General features: G+C 59.5%; 1 protein-coding gene across 7 annotated transcripts in view; it reads left to right on the top strand.

Annotated features, from left to right (window-relative positions):
- The window catches only part of AXIN2 (axin 2), a 29,009-nt gene extending 10,969 nt beyond the window's left edge, over positions 1 to 18,040 (top strand). For 6 of the 7 annotated variants that reach the window (XM_067717068.1, XM_067717063.1, XM_067717066.1 and 3 more), the window contains exons 3-11: positions 482 to 613; positions 7,776 to 7,878; positions 10,031 to 10,171; positions 10,258 to 10,784; positions 10,951 to 11,148; positions 11,415 to 11,639; positions 12,045 to 12,140; positions 13,302 to 13,469; positions 16,788 to 18,040. In XM_067717068.1, the coding sequence (XP_067573169.1) occupies positions 482 to 613; positions 7,776 to 7,878; positions 10,031 to 10,171; positions 10,258 to 10,784; positions 10,951 to 11,148; positions 11,415 to 11,639; positions 12,045 to 12,140; positions 13,302 to 13,469; positions 16,788 to 16,914 (1,717 nt within the window). In that variant the 3' untranslated portion in view covers positions 16,915 to 18,040. The remainder of the gene's footprint in view (positions 1 to 481; positions 614 to 7,775; positions 7,879 to 10,030; positions 10,172 to 10,257; positions 10,785 to 10,950; positions 11,149 to 11,414; positions 11,640 to 12,044; positions 12,141 to 13,301; positions 13,470 to 16,787) is intronic. The other variant, XM_067717070.1, reaches the window with a different exon arrangement.
- The last annotated feature ends 1,070 nt before the right edge of the window (positions 18,041 to 19,110 follow it).

Below are 19,110 nucleotides of genomic sequence, written 5' to 3'. Positions count from 1 at the left end.
GGGCCGAGGCCCAGCTCGGGGCAGGACGGAAGCCCCAGACCGCATCCTGAACTTGCCTATCTGTCCGTCTGTCCACTCGCCAGGCCCAGCCGCTAGTTGTTTGCCTCTCATCTCCGCTAACAGAACCTGGGAGGGGAGTGTGGAAGTTTCGCTGTCCTCTTGTCTCCTTCCCTGTACAGGCCTGGGGGTGGGCGCAGGGAGAGAGGACACTCCATCCCGTCGGTCATTCCCTAGCCTCCCCTCTAAGAGCAGGGTCCTCCCTCCAGGTGTCTCTCAAGAACTCTGTAAGAGCCCCTGGGGTCCCCTGTCCCCTGGCAGAGCTGCGGCTCAGCAGGCCCCTTTGTGGCCCCTGCTTTCCGCCCAGAGGAGCACCCAGCCCTGGCAGCAGGCTGGCCTGGAGCACGTTGTGGGATTGTCCTGGGGTCCCCCGGTTCCCTGGGTTTTGGGTGAGAGTCGGTGATGCAGTGCTGTGGTCCTTCAGGAGGAGCGATCCGGTGAATCCGTACCACGTGGGTTCCGGCTGCGTCTTCGCGCCAGCCACCAGCGCCAACGACAGCGAGATATCCAGTGACGCGCTGACCGACGATTCCATGTCCATGACGGACAGTAGCGTGTAAGTACATTCTGGTTTCCCCACCACGTACGCGGCTGGCGGCGTGACCCGCCAGGCCACGGGGCAGGGTCCTCACCCGGCTTTGCCAATCCCACCTGTGTCCACGTGGACGTTTGTTGGATGGGAGGGGAGTAGGCCCCGGGGTGGGCCTGGTCTGGCTCAGGAGGCTCCCGTGGTCGCCTGGGTGGAGTGAAGCTTAGAGCCTTGGAAGGGGCTTGAATGGTACCTTCACAGAAGAAAGCAAACTAAGGGAGGAGGTTAAGGTGAATACGCACAGATTCCCTGAGTTTAAAAGACCGTCTTCCGGTTATCATTTCGCCTGCCTTCCCGGTGGGCAGAAGAGGGTCTTGAATCCGGGTGTCCCTCTGCAGAGCCAGCAGGTGGGGAGGTGGGGTGGCCTGGGAAGGTTGTGTGTCTGGGGGCTCAGTGAAGGTGGGGTCAGAAAGCCAGGGTTCCCTCCAGGACACTGCGTGCCAGGCTCGCTCGCGGATGTGCTCAAGCAGCCGTCGCTCAGCTCGTCAGGTGTCGACGGGCGTCTTCCCTCTGCAGCCGGGGCTCTGCCCCTAGCTGGGGGTTTTCTCCAAAGCAGCTTCTGACCTCAGCTCTTTTGCAGATGGACGGCTGGCATTTCTGGATGCGGTCCAAGCCATCGGGGTGGTCTGATGTGGTCAGCAGGCCATGGGGCAGGGTCATGCTTTGAGCTGGAGGTCATTCGAGGTCACGCAGTGGTGACCTCTGGATGGAGAACAGGGATCCTCTGTGAGCCTCAGGTGGGTGGGAGTGGAGGGGGGAGGTGGACCAGGCGTCCCCGTCTCCTGCTTCAGGAGGCTCGGAGGAGGTGGGGCCTGGGCTTGGGCGAGACTCCCCAGGGCACGTCTCCCAGCACCCAGTTGAGAACCACCGTCCTAAAAGTGGCCTTTGGAGGCTTTTCTACACACATTTTGGAGGAGGATCCTCTGCTAGGGGAACCGTGTTGCAAGGCAGGCCCGTGGAGCCATTGTAAGCTCTGGCGCGCTCGTGTCGAGGTTGTTCCTTCTGGCTTGCTTCCCAAAACGGGACCGGCTCTTCTTCCAGTTTGTTTGAAATGATCTGGTTTCCACTGGCCAGTGATCTGTTGCTTGGCCTGCGGTGTGGAACCAGTTGAAAGGAAAGTTGACGGGTTGGTCTGGGACTCGACTGTTGATTTTCCTGGTGGCTTTTATTGTGTTACCTCAGATTCTCCTGTTAGTAAAAGGAGGGAGATGTTTAAGGTGAAAAGTTCCAGTTTAATAGGAGAATAGCCCTCTGGCAGGAGTGAAAATGGAGGGAGGGAACAACACACCTTTCATCCAGAGTGAAGGAATGAGGGCTTCCACAGAGGTCAGTTTTCCATATCGACTGAACTCTAAGTTACTGTACTTGAAAAATACTATCCTTTGGCGGACGTATTCCTTAAAGCAACGTGCTTTCGCTCTGGGTTTATTCAGTAGTATCAGGCAAGGCATAATTTGTTTCTTGATTCAAATAATTAATCCCAAGGTCTGTTTTCATTCTCCGTTGTAATTTCATCTCACAGAATTCAAGATTGTGTAAGGCTTTCTGCCCCTGGAGATATTGGTGCCTCACCCCCTTTTTACGACGGTTTTCCTTTCCTCTCTCTGCCCTTCTGCCTGCTGTCGTGTTTTCGCTTGTGCGCTTGTCTCCAGCAGCACCATTCCTCTAGCTTTGAACTAGTGTCTGGATGACGAGGTAGTCGGCGTCGTGTGTAAAGTAAGAGTGAGCTGGACTTGAACGAGGGCATCGAGCGACCCTCCTTCGCCAGACGTAGTTTCCTTTCGACTAGGAGGCTTCCGTTGAGTTTTCTGCAAGGTTATTTTTGGCCGGCCTCCGACTCCCCGTGCGATTCTGGGTTCAGGATGAGATAACTCGGGTGTTGTCCCCATACCCGGGTGAGCCCCGCAGGACCCAGTTGGAAAGGTTGGGCAACGCTTGTGACTTTTACAGAGGAGGGAGGAACGCCCAGCGCTCCCGTAACTACTCCCGTCACAGACAGAACTCAGATCCGGGCCAGACAGGCCCCTGCCCTTGGCCTGCTCCCTCCGGCCCCACGTGAACGTGAGGCCCCGTAGTTGATAATGAGACCTTTGAGCTACCTTGAGTCTCTTTTGTTTTTATTTATTAGTGACCACACAGCTTTCTTTTTTAAGGGGGAGGGGGAGGGAGGAGTAAGTAATGCTTTCTCCCCTCTTTTTTTAACCCCCTTGTATGCCCAGAAGAAAAACCCCCAGTTCTATCGAGCGATGACTTTAGAGCCCTTGCCCGCCCTTCCCGCCTTTAGCTAGAGCGATCGTGGGCTTAAGGCCCTCACCACCCGGGGAAGCCGCGTTCCGGGATCAGAGAAGCCAGCTGTCCTGGGCGGCACGGGTCAGCGTGTGGGCCAGGAGGGTCCGTGTTGGTAATCGAGACAGAGGGCAAATCCCTCGTTCGGCAACTTTCTCTCCGGAGCACAGCAGGTGCCCCCGGGTCCCAGGTGGCAGAACCTCAGGGCGTGGCCAGCCCTTCCCTCGGCGCAGCTGCCTCGGGCTGGGGATGAGAAAACCAGGACCCCAAGGGGCGGGGGAGGGTCCCTGGGGACCTGGGGCTCGTGTGCTGGAGCCCGTCTTCTGACGTCAGCGCTGGGGGCCTCTGGTCCTCCTCCCAGCCTCTAGGGCAGCTTATTGGATGCAGCCACACCCCACGTGGGCACGTTGGTGCCACCGGGCCCACGATTCCCATCAGCGTGGGAAAGGGGTCTCGGCACAAGAGCCATTCCGACGGCGCGCAGGCGGGCGCGCAGGCTTGGCGGCACTGAAAGCCGGGCCGGGCGAGGTGCTGTCGGGCAGGCCCCCGGGGTCCTGGGCCGGGATTAGAGCCCTCTTCGGCTGGGCCGGTTTGGGGCCCGGCACAGAGCAGAGCCCGAGCGAGCGATGGAGTGCGAGGGGGACGCGGAGCTGAACCGAGTCGGGGGAGCTTAGCGGGACGAGAGGGCAGCAGGCCCCTTTGAAACCTCCTGGCGCTAGTGAATAGGAGCGCCCCGTAAGGCATGAAAGGAGCCCTGGCCGTTTCTCGTGGGCACAGAGGCCGGGGGGCGGGGCTGGCTGCCCTGCTGGGGCTGGGGAAGGGGCACAGCTGGGCAGGGGTCACGGGACGCCTTCAGTAGACTCCAGAAGGTGGAGTTCATCGGACACAAGCAGTCGTCTCACTTGCCAGGGAAGCAGTTAAGTCCCAGGGCCTTTGCACGAGGCCCGGGAGAAGCTGGGCCGGGGGGGGCCTTGTCCTTGGCGAGTCCAGGGCCCGCTGCTGACTTCTGGTTCCCCGCCATGCAGAAAGCCCTGTCTAAGATGGCTGGGGAGTCGAGTCTTCGTACAAGGCCTCTGCGCAGGCCCTCTCGCGAGCCCGTTGCTCTGAAACCTACATTGTCAGAAGAAATGGCTTTTTTAGTTTTAGTTTTGTTTTGTTTTGTTGTTTGGAAAGTTAGACTCCCAGCCAAGTCCTCAACCCCAGCCCTTGGGCAGAAGGACTGCGGGGGGCTGTAGGAGGATTGCAGTGGCGGGAGCGGGGGGCACGCTAGAAACATCGGAAGGAGCAGGTTCCTGGCGCCCAGGTGTGGCCTCTGTTAGGAAGTGAAAGCTAGGAGGACAGCATGGAGGTGGCAGACACCTCTCTCTGCGCAGAGCTGCTCCTGAAATCAGCATCTGCGCGATCGGAGGGTGCTTCTGCTCAGGGTGTCACAAAATCAGCCCGAGACCTTCTTGTCGCCTTTCACACAGAGGGTGGCCCGGGTTATTTTATAATTTTTATTTCCTTATATCTTACTTATGGGTTTACTTTGGACCCCGGGGAAAGCATCTGAGTGAACTTCAAATAGTGCCTTATCTTACAAACCGGCCTTTTGATGTTGGCTGTGATCAGAGGCCGCCTTCGGGGTGGTGGCCAGACGAAAATGCGAGTGGACGCGTGTGTACGTGAGCCCGCTATTTCAAGGCCACCGGAAGGCGACATTCAGGTTAGGCTGGGCACGGCCGAGTCAAAAGGCTAAACTCATTGGCTTGGCTTAAATGGCAACTGAGTGGAGTCCACACTTCGGAACCAGCGCTCCCCAGAAACAGCTGGGCCCGGCGGTGGGCACGCTAACTAAAATGTTTATCATTAAAGGAGGCCGTCCAGGGACCGAGACGCAGACACGGGTCAGCTCGTGGTCCTGAGAAGCCAGGAAACTGATCACAGGCTTTCAGAGCCTGGGTACAGAGAAGAGAGGCCCCTTTCTGGAATGAGGGGCTGTGTTGGAAGAAGATTCTTGGCTGGGGGGTCGGGGTGGGGGTGGGGTTAAAGGCACACTTCCCTGAAGGTGCCTGTTGAGCCTCTGAGCCTTTGCGAGTCGGTCTCCCTTTTCTGTGCTGGTCTCACGTTTCCTTGCCTACAGCTGGACCCTTGACCTGCCCTGGCTGTGGTGGGCACGTTGTTGGTTGGAGGAGTGGTTTAAAAACGCATTTGTTCCTCTTGCCTTCAAGTGGCCAGGGACCTGCTCCCTCTGCCTCCCCCAGTTCACTTTTCTTTCTCCTGCTTTATACAGAGAAGGAGAGAGAGGTGTGAAAGCCTTACCGCTCGTTTCATCTTGGGAGGCAAGGGGGAGGAGCAAAGGCTTCTGGGGGACACTCAAGGTCAGAGTCTTGGAGGGGACAGGTGGGGGCCTCCTGGGACTCGTGCAGCCCCGTGTGTGTCACGGTGGGATCCACGGGGTGCTTGACTCCCACCCCCAGGATTGCCTGGAAGAGGCCTGGAGCAGAGCCATCCTCTTATTACGGCCCTGGAAGAGTTGCTGGTTGGGATGTGGACCTTGTCTTGCAGCCCTGGGGCAGCACAAGTTGTTGCTCAGACCATCGTGAGACCCGGTCTGTTGGTCCCCTGCCGTTACCCACACCCCACAAGGGATTTTAGGCGGGAGATGGGGGGCCAGCATGCCCCACAGCCAGCGAGCACCAAGTGGTCAGCGGGACTTTCAGGATATTCCCCAGCCCCCCCATTCACCCCTTCAGAATGCCAGGTGACCCCGTGGGGCGTAGAAACTGGTGTCCCCCGCGTTCAGACCATTGGGGAGCTTGGCTTCTCCAGCTGGGCCTGGACTGTACATGTTTGAGTTAAGGATGCCTGTGCTGGAGTCCACCAGTGGCTTGGCTCAGAAGCCTGGATCTGACCTACCGGCTGATTCCAGGAGAGCTTTGGAGTGTCTCTGCTCGTCCATAAACGGTGGGGATTTAGGGCTTTTGTGAGGGTGCAGTTGGATTATACATCACTCGGTCCATGGGGGGCCGGCAGCCTTGGGTTGGAGTCGGCGGGCATGGCCCTTAGCGGCTGGTCAAGCCAGGCCTGCTTGCGACCGGCCCACGTCTCGTGGGTGATCCTGGGCTGAGGAGTTGTAATGCAGCTCCACGTGGTTCAGGAAGTTTTTGGACTGAGAACCTTTTCTCCTACTTGACCTTCACAGTTCCGTCCCAGGCCTTAGTGAGCAGGAGGCTGCCTAGGAGACCTGACCTCACTGGTCAGCGGGCTGACCGTTTCCACAGCGCTTGCTGTCTGACCCCCGTCAGCCTCTCCCTGGGACAGGACTCACACGTGCACGTCAGTCCTTGCTTTATGTCGACCTGTCTTCCCCGCCTGTACCCTCGGTACGATCGGACTTTATAAAGTGCTTCTTTTCCAGGGTTTGGCTCGTAGGTCAGTTCATCTGTATCTGTACTGCATCCCTGGGGCGGCAGCCCTTTTCTCCTGCCCAGGTCAGCAGCCTTCCGGAACCCGCGGCCATGCAGAGGAGCCGGAGGTCGACCAGTTGGTCCAGGCCGCTCCTGGCATTTTTAGGCACAACTGGCGGTCACCCACTGCTGATGAGCCAGCCACCCGTCGATGAACAAAACACCAGGGAGAGGGAAATAGCCAAGCAGCTGATTTCAACACTTACAGCCTCGAAGGGTGATTCAGTGCGGAGATGTGTGAACCTGAGGCTTTTGTCAATAAGTGGCTTCGGAAGGAAGAGCAATGGGAAAATGATCCCCCCGTGACCGTCCGGCTGCTTTCAAGAACAAACGTTAAAACAAAAATCACAGCAACTCCGGGTCCTGTTTTTAGTGCAGACTAGCTGGAGTGGAGGTGGTGGTGGTAGAGTTGTTTTTAAACTTCTTCCATTTGCTTTTTAAAAATATAGTGAAGAAGGACGTTAAGGGGCCCTTCTGGCCTCTGGCCTTTGCTCAGAATCACCTCCACGGAGAGGATTTCAGTGGCCACCGCCTCCTGTTCAAAATGCAGCTCCACGCCCCAGCCGTCTTCACTCCCCATTTCCCGCACGTGTTTCGTCACAGTGCTTGTACCACCTTCGAACTTACCATAGATGTTGCCTTTTAATTTTTGCCTATTACCTGTTCCGCTCCGTTAGAACACAGGCTTCCTCAGGGCAGTCGTCTGCACTTTTATCCCCGTCCTTCGCTGCTCTCTTGCCCGGAGCCTAGAACGAGGTCTGGCACGTAGTAGGTACTCAGATATTTGGATGAACTGCACAGAGCACTGCGGAGTAGGGGCTTTCTCTTTATGCCCACGTTGGTCACGGATCTGAGAATCCATTGGTTGGGGGCAGTAGGGTTTGGAGCTGAGGGAAGGAAGGAGCCCAGAGATGCCTGCCGGTGGCTGATAAAGAGGAGACGTTCGGGAACGCCTGGGAGGTTGACTGCTGGAGGGTAACGCACACCCTCCACCAGCGCCTGGCTTAGTCTCCTGTGGGTCTGGTCCCTGGTTGCCGTGGTAACAGACTGTTGGAGGGACCTTAGTCTCCGGCTTGGGGCACCTGTAAAATAGGGGGACCTTCACGCCGAGGTGGGCGCAGTTCTGAGACACGAGCTCTTCCCAGGTTGATACTCCTGCATCCGAGCGGGAGCCGTTTCCAGAGAGGCTTGAGGGGCAGGACATGTGGCGGTTGGGCCTTGGACTGACTTCCCCTGCAAGGACGGCCACAGCGCCCGGGGACTGGGGGCGCTCCCAGCCCCAGGAGGTGCGCGGCCCCGTCTGTCGGCGGGGTCTCAGGCGGGCGCGCGTGAGTCGGCCCGTGCGCTAAGGCCTCCTCGTGAGCCGGTGGGTTCTGCCCTTTCCTTTCCCTTAGAGATGGAATCCCTCCTTACCTCGGGGGGAATAAGAAACAGCTCCAGAGAGAAATGCATCGCAGCGTGAAGGCCAACGGCCAGGTGTGCCTACCTCATTTCCCGGTGAGTACGGTCGGCCGGGAGCTCTTTTCTGGGGGGAAGAGTGGGGGGTTGGGGGCCGGCGCGCCTGGGACCTGGGGGGAGGGAGGGCAGGGGAGGGCCACGCAAGGGGCGATCTGCGGTTCACTGCGGTGTAACCCAGAGCAGGGGCGCCCACGGTGCCCTAGTCGGCCTTTTCCGTTTCCTCGATTCAAAAAAGAAAACTCCATGAGAAAGAAGCGAAGGGTGGGAGGGTGGGAGGAACCGGTGCTTTGCGTTGGGCTATCCCGTTAAGTCCATCCCACCACGGAGGCGAGAACAGTGCCTGGCACGTCGTGGGTCCTCACTGAACACTTGCTGGTCCACTGAATGAAGGAAAGAGAGAGAGGATGAGGCTGGAGGGATCTGCCTTCTGAGTGAGGGTCGCGTCCTGGGACGTTCTCCTTGCGTTGCCCACGTGGCCGTGTCGTTTCAGTCACTGTTCATCTCTGTGCTCGGCCATTTCTCCTCCGAAGCCCTGGAGGTCGGCTGTCCCTCTTCTTGTCTGTTTCCAACCCCAGCACGTGGCTTAGTGCCTGCTTGTTGAATCTGTCCCAATAAGTGTCTGACATCCCGTGAGCAGCTCCTTCCTGCGATTGAGATGAGAGGCCAGCGTGGCGTGGAGGGCTTTTCCGGGTCCTCCCCTACGATTTCCAAGTCCCGGGGGCAGCCAGCCCGTGGCCCCGCACATGGAGAGCTGCCCCATCTGCGTCTCAGGAGCTGTGCTTCTTGTGGTACCCGGAGGTCCAGCTGCTCCTTAGGGAGGGGGAGAGAGTGCCCAGCTTAGAGCAGCATCTCTGCTTAGAGTCCTTCCTGCCAGCTTCAGAGAATCCGATTTGTCCGTCGGTGATGTCACACGTCGGAAGCGGACACATCGAGTTGCTAATCCCACGTTGCGTTAGTGTGCGGACTGTTGCCACTTCTCTCTGAAGCCCCTCAGACAGTCCAGGGAAGACTTAGATTTGTAAAATTAGCCTACTAAGTTTGCTTTTCTGGGGACTTCCAGCATCCCCCCTCAATAACATCCCCCCCACTCGTACAGCAGTATCGATGATGTATTCATATATGTGTGTGTGTGTATATATATATATGTATTTTTTTTTGACTTGGTGGGGGCACTGGGGAGAGGTATGTGTGTTTAAGGAAAGCTGTGCAGCCCCCCAGGATTGTGAATTCGGTGACTCTGTCCTGGGGTGTGCGATTGTTTTCTCATCTGCGGCTCGGGTGGGGAGATGCTAGCCTCTGCAGGTTGGCTCTCTGCTGCCCCCATCCCGCCCCCTCCCAAAGAAAAGGGCCAAAGCAGGAGGCAAACGAGGGGTAAGGTGCAGAACCATGAGGGGCGGGGGCTGCGGGCACCAGACGACGGCAGGGGGACAGAAAGCCGGCCGCGGGGGTCCTCTCTGTTGGCGGCGGTGGCCGGCGTGCTCGTGCCTGTTTGTATCCCATCCCGGTTTGGAGATGCGCCCTTTTCCCTCGGTAGCTGCGCTTCCGGCAGCCGAGCGCAGCAGTGTTCTGCCGTTAGCCGGCAGCAACTTGCTTCATTTTCTGTACAAAGAGACGGGAGGAGGGGCGGGGAACAGAGGGGGTCCGGGGCAGCGGTAGACGGCGCCGCCTCAAAGGTGCGCAGTGTGCGGCCAGGAGAGACGTTACCGCTGCGTCTGATCTGGGCCCTGTGACTCCTCTTTTTCCCCCCTCCCCCTTTTTTCCCTTTTTCCTCCCGCCGCCCACCGCCCTTCCAATCTTATTTTTTACATTTCCAGCTCCCTTTCTGTTTAGGCTCTACTTTTTATTCCTTGAGGTGGGCTCTCTCCCCTCCCCATCGCAGAGAGCTGCCTTTTTTTTTTTGATGTTTGACAACAGTCTTTGAAGATTTTCTAGTTCAGAGTAGCGTCTGATGGGCTGGTTGTACTCCAGAGGGAGGGCAAGCGGGGCCCCTCGCAGTGCGACCAACTGCTCCTGCCTGCGGCACGCGCTGCCGGGACCATGGCTCTCCATGAGGCCGAGGCCGCCGCGCATAAAGCGGCCGAGCAGCCCGGACCCCGCGCCGCCCGCTCTCCGCGCAGCCATGGACGCGCTGTCCCCAGGCCCGGGCAGCCCCCTGACTGCGTCCGCCCCGTGTCCTCCCCGCGCCCCGCAGAGAACCCACCGCCTGCCCAAGGAGATGACCCCCGTGGAGCCCGCTGCCTTCGCGGCCGAGCTCATCTCCCGGCTGGAGAAGCTGAAGCTGGAGCTGGAGACGCGGCACAGCCTGGAGGAGCGCCTGCAGCAGATCCGAGAGGTGGGCGCCGCCCCGCCCCCTGCCCGAGGTTGTGGGGGGCCCTCCTGCTGACCCCGGCGTCCCCCGACCGCTACTTTGCCTTCCAGGACGAGGAGAAGGAGGGCTCCGAGCTGGCACTGAGCGCCCGGGAGGCGGGGCCCGCCCAGCACCCCCTCTCCCTCCTGCCATCGGGCAGCTACGAGGAGGACCCGCAGACCATCCTGGACGACCACCTGTCCAGGGTCCTCAAGACCCCGGGCTGCCAGTCCCCGGGCGTGGGCCGCTACAGCCCCCGTGCGCGCTCCCCGGACCAGCATCGCCGCCACCACCTCCTGCAGCACCGCGCGCCCCCGCCCCCCGGGGGCCCGCTGCTCCCCCCAGCCGCCACCCCAGCCGGCTGCCCCCTCCTCGGGGCCCGGGGCTTCGTGAGCAGGCAGACGACGAAGCACGTCCACCACCACTACATCCACCACCACGCCGGCCCCCGGACCCGGGAGGAGGTGGAGGCCGAGGCCGCCCAGCGCGCGCGCTGCCCCTGCCCTGTCCCTACCCCCGGGGGCGCCGACTACCCCTGCTGCGCCAAGTGCAAGAGCCACCCCGGGGCGCCGGAGCCCGCGGCGGCCGCGCAGGCTGGGTAGGTGTCCCGTGGTCGGAGGGTCGGGGGGCGGAGGCGCTGGGCCGCAGGGAGGGCGGTGGCGTGGGGCTGGGCAGCAGGTGCCCCTCGCCCGTCGGCTTGGAGGGGCCGCGGAGGCAGAGGCGGCCGGGGTCCCCGGGATGGATGCGCTCCTCATTCCCCGCAGCGGCCGTGGCCGAGGTGCCGTCCCACCCCGACGGAGCGGGAGAGGCTCGGAGCCAGGCCCGGCTGGGCCAGCCCGGGAAGGAGGGGCCCCCGGCGGAGCGGGGCCGCTGCAGCCGCCCGGGGAGGAGGGAGACCGGGCACAGGACGTATGGCAGTGGGTGCTGGAGAGCGAGCGGCCGGGCAAGCCCAAGCCGCACAGGTGAACACGCCGGCTCGCTGCCCGGGGCGGGGTGGGGGTGGGGGGCCCTCTGCGCCGAGCGCGGCCACGCCGGCGGCTCCTGCCCTTCTAGTCGTGAGCTTCCGACTGGGCGGCCCGCAGGAGTGCCGCGCTGGGGCCATGCGCCTAGCCGTGTTACCGTCGCGTTTTCTTTTTTCCCCTGTCTCTGTGATTTCTCTTGAAGTCGTGCTTTCCGGCCCCCTAATCCCGTGTCTCCCCTCGGCTCTCTCTCGCCCTTGCCCGTCCAGTGCCCAAAGCACCAAGCGGGCCTATCCCTTGGAGTGCGCCCGAGCGTCCCCAGCCGGCCGTCACCACCTGTGGGTGGGCAGCAGCGGGCACCCCCGCGCCGCCCCCCGCGCCCACCCGCTCACCCAGGACCCTGCGGTGCCTCCCCTGACCCCACCCAACACCCTGGCGCAGCTGGAGGAGGCCTGCCGCCGGCTGGCGGAGGTGTCCAAGCCCCCGAAGCAGCGGTGAGTGGCTGGGGTGGCCGGTGGCGGGTCCCCTTGCCGGCCTCTAGGAACGGCTCCCCTGAGCTAGCCGAAGGGCTCCCGGGGACCTGGCGAGGCGTGGGAGGAGGCAGCCCTCACAGCTCCCATTCCCTTAGGAAGGTCCCGACGGTGAGGTGAGCTCACGAGGAGCCGTGACCGAGGGGGCTTCTAGAGCCTTCAGCCCTCTGCCTGGGCTGCGGCGTCCAGTGCTGGGCTCCTGGGGGGCTTAGCACAGCTCTGCCAGGTCTCCAGGGGCTGCCGTCAACACAAGGCCTTGGTTGGGTCTCCGCGGGGACGGAAGTCGGAGGCCGGGGAGAGCACTTCTCTGACTGCTTCCCACTGGCCCCGGGGACGGCAGGCTTCCGTCTAAGTCCTTGGTGTCCTCAGGTGCTGCGTGGCCAGTCAGCAGAGGGACAGGCACCACTCGGCCACTGGTCAGCCAGGAGCCACGCCCTTCTCCAGCCCAAGCCTGGCTTCGGAAGAGTGAGTGTCTTTACCTGGTGTTGCTGAGATCCGCCCAGAGGCTTTGGTTTTCAGGGAATTCTCTATCGGGGTCTGTGGTTTTTGAAAACTTATTTTTAGTCTATAAAATCACCTTCGTTTTCACATTAGCGACAAGGAACGGTAAACCCAGATGTTGCTGTAAATTAGGATCTTGAAAAAGCCCACCTGCACCAAGAAACGCATCATGACTTGTACACAAGTGTTCCCTCCTGAAGTGGTGGATGTCAGGGTTCCTGGACTCAAGCTCAGGCGGGAAGCCTTTAGCTGACGGGTAGAGGGACCCCAAACCCAGATGGAAAACTTGTCCCCATTAGCCCAGAAAGTTAGCGAGTTGGAAAACCATCTTTGTGTCACACTGAGCGGGAGGGTGCCTCTCCACCGTTGCAGGGACGGAGAGGGGACCATCTTTGCTGTTTTGTGGGGGGAGCAGCACATCTTCCCCACTGGTCCCATGATTCCTGCCCTAAACCTACACTCTTGTAAACTGGGCGGGGAAGCCAGGCTTCGTTTCACTCCAGGGTGGTGCGTTGAAAAAGCGTTAGGCTGCAGAGATCTAAAGTGGCCTGAATCATTAAAGTTTTTTTGGTTAGCTTGTTCGTCGTGAGCGATGAACAGTGTTCGAACTGAGAAGACCTCCACCCTGTTAATAGCTGGTGGACCTTAAGTTGACCAGCTGTCCGGGCCTGCATCTTTTTTTTTTTTTTTTTTTTTAAGCCACTCCACAAAAACGCAGAAGTTGAGATGACTGAGGGCTGACCCCACCCCTCGCCAGTGGACTCTGGCTTTCCGGGCTCATGCCACTCCTGGCTGTGTCCCTGTGGCTCTGGGTGGGTTTCTTCTTTCTCATTTTCCTTGGCAAGCACCCCATTGGTGCCCCCCTGATGGACGCTGCTCTGTCCTCCCATTGGGTGGAAGGAGACGGTCCCTTCCTGGTTGCCCCACACAGAGGACCCGAGGGAGGACCGTGTGTCCACCGGAGGTGGCTGCCTCTGTGAATCGGGACCCGCACCCTCGTGGTGTACAGCTGCAGCCCGACTTTATCTCTGAAGACAGCGCCCCTGGGTGTGTACGTGCACATACGTGCACACGTGCTTGCTGCCTTCAGATGCGGGACCTGTTGCTTTTCCATCTTATTTTCAGTCACAAAGAGCCAAAGAAGCTGGCGGGGGTGCACGCGCTCCAGGCCAGCGAGCTGGTGGTCACCTACTTCTTCTGCGGGGAGGAGATCCCGTACCGGAGGATGCTGAAGGCGCAGAGCCTGACCCTGGGCCACTTTAAAGAGCAGCTCAGCAAAAAGGGAAATTATAGGTAAGCGTCCCATGGCTTCCTTCTGCTCCGGACTTGGTTTGCTCAGAACCAAGAGCCAGGGTCGCCTCCTGGCCGGGCCAGACCTGGAGGGGCCACTGGAGGGGCTGCGCGACGCTTCGCTCTGTCTCACTGACGCCGTCCCCTCCCCCCTCCCCGAGATGACAGGGCAGCAGTGGCGGCGGGGAGGGCTCTGGGCACCTGGTGGGCTCTTTTTACCAGCTGGACGAGCCTGAGGGTTAGGGTTAGGAGCAGAAGGAGAGCTGGGCTGGGGCCGTCTCGTGGAGGCTCTGCCTGAAAGGGGCGAGGGGTGCGGGGGAAAGCTAGGGAGGGAACAGGCAGACGGAGAGACTGCCTGATGAGAAGGCTGAAAGGCTGCCCTCCTGGCACGTCTGGGAGAGGCCGTCCTCACCGAAGGCTCAGGGACAGGCAGAGACCACTGCCTGCACTGTGGCAGCGTCCTCTTCCCTCAGCCTCCGTGTCCCAAGTCACGTGGGACAGGGTTGCCTGTAACAGAGGAAGGGCAGGACCTGTGGGTGGGCACGGGGGGGCGGGGTCAGGGCTGGCCGCTCCTCCTGCTGGGGCCTCGGGACGGGAACCCGTCCTCCCTCCTGGCGTCCTCTCCCCTCCACACGGTCCAGATGCCCACCCTGGCCTGCCGGACCCTGGAGGGGATTCAAGAGCCGGGGGCTGGCCCTGGGCGTCTCTCGGTCACTTTCCCCTCGACGTGGGGCAGGTGATGACCAGAGTCCTACCTGCCCCTTCTCGGCAGCCTTCATCCCAAAGGAACCCGTGGGTTCCATCCCGCTGTGTCCCGAGTGCCATGTGCAGGGCTGGGACAGGAGAGGCAGGAGGTTAGAGAGGAGACAGCCCGGGCCCGGAAGGTGCTCCCCTGCTGCTGCCCCGAGCAGGGATGGCACGGAGAGCTCTAACACACTTCACCACCTGCTGGGTGCGTGCCGGCTCTGGACCCCCGGGGCCCGTGACCCCAGCCCTCCCAGAGCAGCCACTTCCACCGGGGCCGGTGCGGGGGGAGGGGAGGTGCTGATTTGGGCAGCGGCCCAGAGTGACTCTGTTTGCAGGGAAGGGACGTGGCTCAGGGCCAGGACCCTGCAGGTGACTGACAGCGGGGCCCGGAGCTGGGCTGAGATCTTTCCCTTTTACGCCCGGGCAGAGACAGTTCTGGAAATGAACCAGGGGACTGGGGAACGGGCCTGGCTCCTTCTTCCTCTTCTTCTTTTTTTATCTTGAACAGACAAAAGGTGAAACTAATTACACAAGTGTGCCCCCCAGGGATTCATTTTGATCTCAGCTTTGGCTCGGCTGGACTTTGGAAGCGCAGGTGACCTTCAGGGGAGCAGGGCCGAGGGGCGCTGAGCAGAGGCTGCAGGGACGGCTCCACACGCAGCCACTCGAGCCCCGTCTGGCTCGGAGTGTTTTCTGAGGCACACTCAGCAAGCCTGGCTTTGAAGCCCCGGCCTCCCCTTTAACGCACACAGACTCGCACACATGGGCGACTGGCACACTCTCTGCTGATTGGGTCAGGCTGCGGCCCTTCCCAGCCGCCCTAGGCGGCTCCACGGGCTCCTGGGCCGGAGCTGGACCCTTTGCCCGCTGGTCGGGAGGGCACCGGGCGCCGCGCCTCGTCCTCCCGGCGGGGTGGCACTGCGACACTCTCCTCACACCCCCCTCCGCCGCCCGCCATCCGGAGCCCAGCGAGGATGGGGGCGGGGAGCGGGGGCCTGGGCTGTGCTGAGCAGTCTCAACGTGGCAGAGCTTCAGAGCAGCCCCTGCAGACGTGCCAGATGGCAGAAGGAAGCAGAGTTTGCCACGAAGCAGGTCGCAGTGGAAGAGAAGCTGAGGGCAGCGCAGTGCCTTTGAAGTCTGGGGGCGCAGGGGAGGGCTGGGGAGGAGGTCGCAGTCAGGGACAAGGGCACTCGCTGCGTGTCTCTGCTCAGAGGGGCCGGGAGAGCCCCCATGCTGGGCCCGAGGCCTGCCCGGGGTGGCGTAGGCATCGGAGCCTCTCATTTAGAAAGAACTCCCCCCGCTGCCCAGGGTCTCCTGTGCACGGCGCCCCTCCCCAGCTCTCATCGGGCCCCCCGGGACTCTGCCCTCCTCGTGCCAGAGCGTCTTCTCCGCTGACCCCCTTGAGCTGGGCGGTCACCCCGATGCCTTAGCCTGGCCGGCAACGCCAGAAACCCAGACCCTTGACTAAATGCAGCTGTTTCACTGGGTTTAGCCTTATCTCCTATGAAAGTACTTGGCTGGCCTTCATTAAAGAGGAAAGAAATTTAGCTCTAACCAAGGGGAACTGAAAAAAACTTTTTAAGGAGAAAAGACAAAAACAGAAAACCACTGTAACCCTGAGACACAATTACTTTTTTTTTTTGAGAAGCTATTACCCTCCCCCCAGGGGACCGTGACCCTCCCTCCACGAGTGGCCTTTATTGGCTGAAGATGACAGCTTGCAGGGGCGAGTTTAAAGCGTCTGAGGGGTCTCCCTGGCCTGGGACGGGGAGGGATAGGCCTTGGCTTCGTGTCCTGGGAAGGGTCTCGGGTGGGCCTGGCCGAGCGGGACAGCAGTTTTCACACATGACTCTCTTGGGACAGGCTGGTCGTTTGCGTCCTTACAGCTAAACAGGCTTCAAGCAAGAAGCCGGGATGGGATGGAAGGAGCTTTTTTAATCAGCGGGCAGAATAGGGGCCTTTAGCGTTTGCCCTGGAGGAGGGGAGGGAAGGGGCCGGGCAGAGGGGAGAGCAGCGGGGGTCTCGGTGGCTGCAACCCTGGGAAGCAGTGGGCTGCCCACCTCCTGCGGTGACCACAGGGGAAGCAGCCTGTCCTGGCCCCGCCAGCCCGAGCTGTGCCCGACACCAGCCAGGAGGGCCGGCCCTTGGGCGCTGGAGGGCAGGGAGCCTGAGAGGTGCCGGCCTTCCGCAGGCTCCTGCCGAGTCGGGGGGCTGCGTCGGGGGCTCTTTGAGGGACCCACCCCTCCAGGCACGCCTTGCGCTCCCCGCCCCTCCCCCCAAAAAATAAAGTGGGGAGAAAGCAGCAGCCGTCCTCTGCAAGGGTCCCTCTCAGCATGTGTGTCGGGCGACGGTGCTGGGCCTCAGCGTTGCTGGCCCGCCGCCGCCGCCTCCGGGGCCCCTGCCTGGCTTTACCCTCCCACCAGCCGCACGAAGCAGACCCCCGGGCGGAGACTTCCTGCCGCCCGCGGTAGCGGCATTCTCAGACCCCTTCGCCCCCAGCGCTGACAGACTCTCCTCTCAAACCCAGTAGAAAATGCAGCTTTACCAAGCCGCGTGTTGGGTTTTCCTTTTAAGGTATTACTTCAAAAAAGCGAGCAACGAGTTCGCGTGTGGAGCCGTGTTTGAGGAGGTCTGGGACGACGAGGTGGTGCTGCCCACGTACGAGGGCCGGATCCTGGGGAAGGTGGAGAGGATCGACTGAGCCTCGGCGTCTGGCTCGGGCCACCGGCCTCGGACAGGACGGCTCCTGGCTCTCGTAGATGCTGACGGTATTGGAGAGACCGCCGTGCATAACCTATGACTTCCTAGGGCTCCGGATCCATCCGCTAGGAGAAACTGTGTAGCTCACCTGGACAGGAATCCTTCCTGCTATTTATTGGACAGTCGACTCCTCCGCCCCCAGTTTGTGGATATGCTGCTTTAAACACGGAAGGGGGAGAGAGGACCTTCTCGTGGTCCTGTTTCACGGAAAGAGGATTTAAGGTGTGCCGTGCGTTTCTCCAAGTGAACATAGACTTTTAAACAATGGTGTCCTGCCGTTGCCACACGCAGAAAATGGTGCATCTTTTTTCCCCAGCGCTGCTCTATTTTGTCATAAAGGTCTTGAGGTTTGATTTGGGGGCCCTCCTGTCGGACAGGATGGTTCATTGTGGAGGAGGGGGAGCCTCCCCGGGGCCCCAGGTTCACCCTGTGACTTCCTGGAGCTCCCCATCAGGGCCCAGCACCCGACGGCTGAGGCCTTCCGGAGCCACGTGGTTCGACTCGTGCTTTTCTTGAGATGACAACTCCTTGGGAGTCTTTTAAAGGTAGTTTTTGGACCCCAGCCATTCTGGAAGCTACCCCCTCCCCTTGCGCCCCGGCCGGCAAAGAAGCGAACAGTTGTGGGAAGACCTAGCAGCACCTTTTCCTCCAGACACCTTCGTCGTGACGTTCGGGTTTTTACATTAACTTAATCTGTGCATTCTGTTTGCCATCGTTCCTTGTACCATACGTCTGTATATATTGTACGGAAAAGAGTATTAATCCACTATCTCTAGTGCTTGACCTTGAATCAGTACAGTACCTGTACCTGCACGGTGTCCACGCCGTGTGTCGCCCTATATTGAGGGCTCCAGCTTTCCCTTGTTTTTTGAAAGGGGTTTATGTACAAATATATTTTATGCCTTTTTATTACAAGTCTTGTACTCAATGACTTTTGCCATGGCATCTTGTCCTACTTATACTGTAAATTATGCATTATAAAGAGTTCATTTAAGGAAAATTACTTGGTACAATAATTATTGTAATTAAGAGATGTAGCCTTTATTAAAATTTTATATTTTTCAAAATATCGGCCTCGTCTTTGAATCCCCTGAGGTGGACGTGGGTTAGAGGCACCCTTTTGTATGTGAACATTCTTTGCTTGATTTTTCCCACTTTGCTCGAGCCCATTTCTATCTGACCTGGAGCTCTTCTTACCCTCCTGGTGTTTCGAGAAACGATTTCTTCAAAATCACCTGGTCGCTGACCGGCTGAGGATTTTCTCGTCGTGGAACAGGTGTGGACAGCATCTCCTCTGATGTCCTCCCCCCGTCTGCCACCTGGATTCAGCCTCTTCCTCCCAGGCAGATGCCTGCCATCTGGCCAGGTAGGTACAGGTGAGGAGCTGGGATGGGGTCCTCCCAGGAGTACTTGTGTTTTAATAGGTGTCTCGGGGGTGAAAAGCCACTGAAAATGGTGTGCAGGTCGTGAATGCCCAGTGGGGTCAGTGAACCTTGATCTCGGTGCTACTCAGCCGTCCTCCCAATGGCTGGGTAGACCAGACGGTTCAGTGCAAAGCGTGCGCTGTTCACTGACAGTTTGTTTTGTGTGGCCATTGTTCATCCAACAAACACATGTCCTGTCCCCGTGCTCAGAGCACTCAGGGCTGGGCTGCATTTCAGATCCCGGAGGGCAAGTCCATGTAAAGGAGTCCTATGATGAACCCTTTTTGAAATAAATGTCCAAAGAGGAAAAGGTGGGGGAGCGAGGGATAAATTAGGAGTTTGGGGTTAGCAGATACACACGGCTATATATAAGATAGATAAAAAACAAGGACCTACTGTACAGCACAGGGAACTCCGCTCACTATCTTGTAATAACCTATAATGGAAAAGAGTCTGAAAAAGTATATATGACAATCACTTTGCTGTACATCTGAAACGCAACATTGTAAATCAAGTATACTTCAAAATAAAAAAAAATTTTAATCTTTAAAAACGTCTACAAATAATAAATGCTGGAGATGGTGTGGAGAAAAGGGAACCCTCCTACACTGTTCGTGGGAGTGTAAATTGGTGCAGCCACTATGGAGAACAGTATGGAGGTTCCTCAGAAAACTAAGAATAGAGTTGCCGTATGATCCAGCAATCCCACTCCT

The sequence above is a fragment of the Pseudorca crassidens genome, chromosome 19, assembly GCF_039906515.1.
Source record: "Pseudorca crassidens isolate mPseCra1 chromosome 19, mPseCra1.hap1, whole genome shotgun sequence".
In the NCBI taxonomy this organism is placed as follows: Eukaryota; Metazoa; Chordata; class Mammalia; order Artiodactyla; family Delphinidae; genus Pseudorca; species Pseudorca crassidens.
The sequence above is the reverse complement of the archived record's forward strand: the minus strand, read 5'-3'. Positions and strand labels throughout refer to the sequence as shown.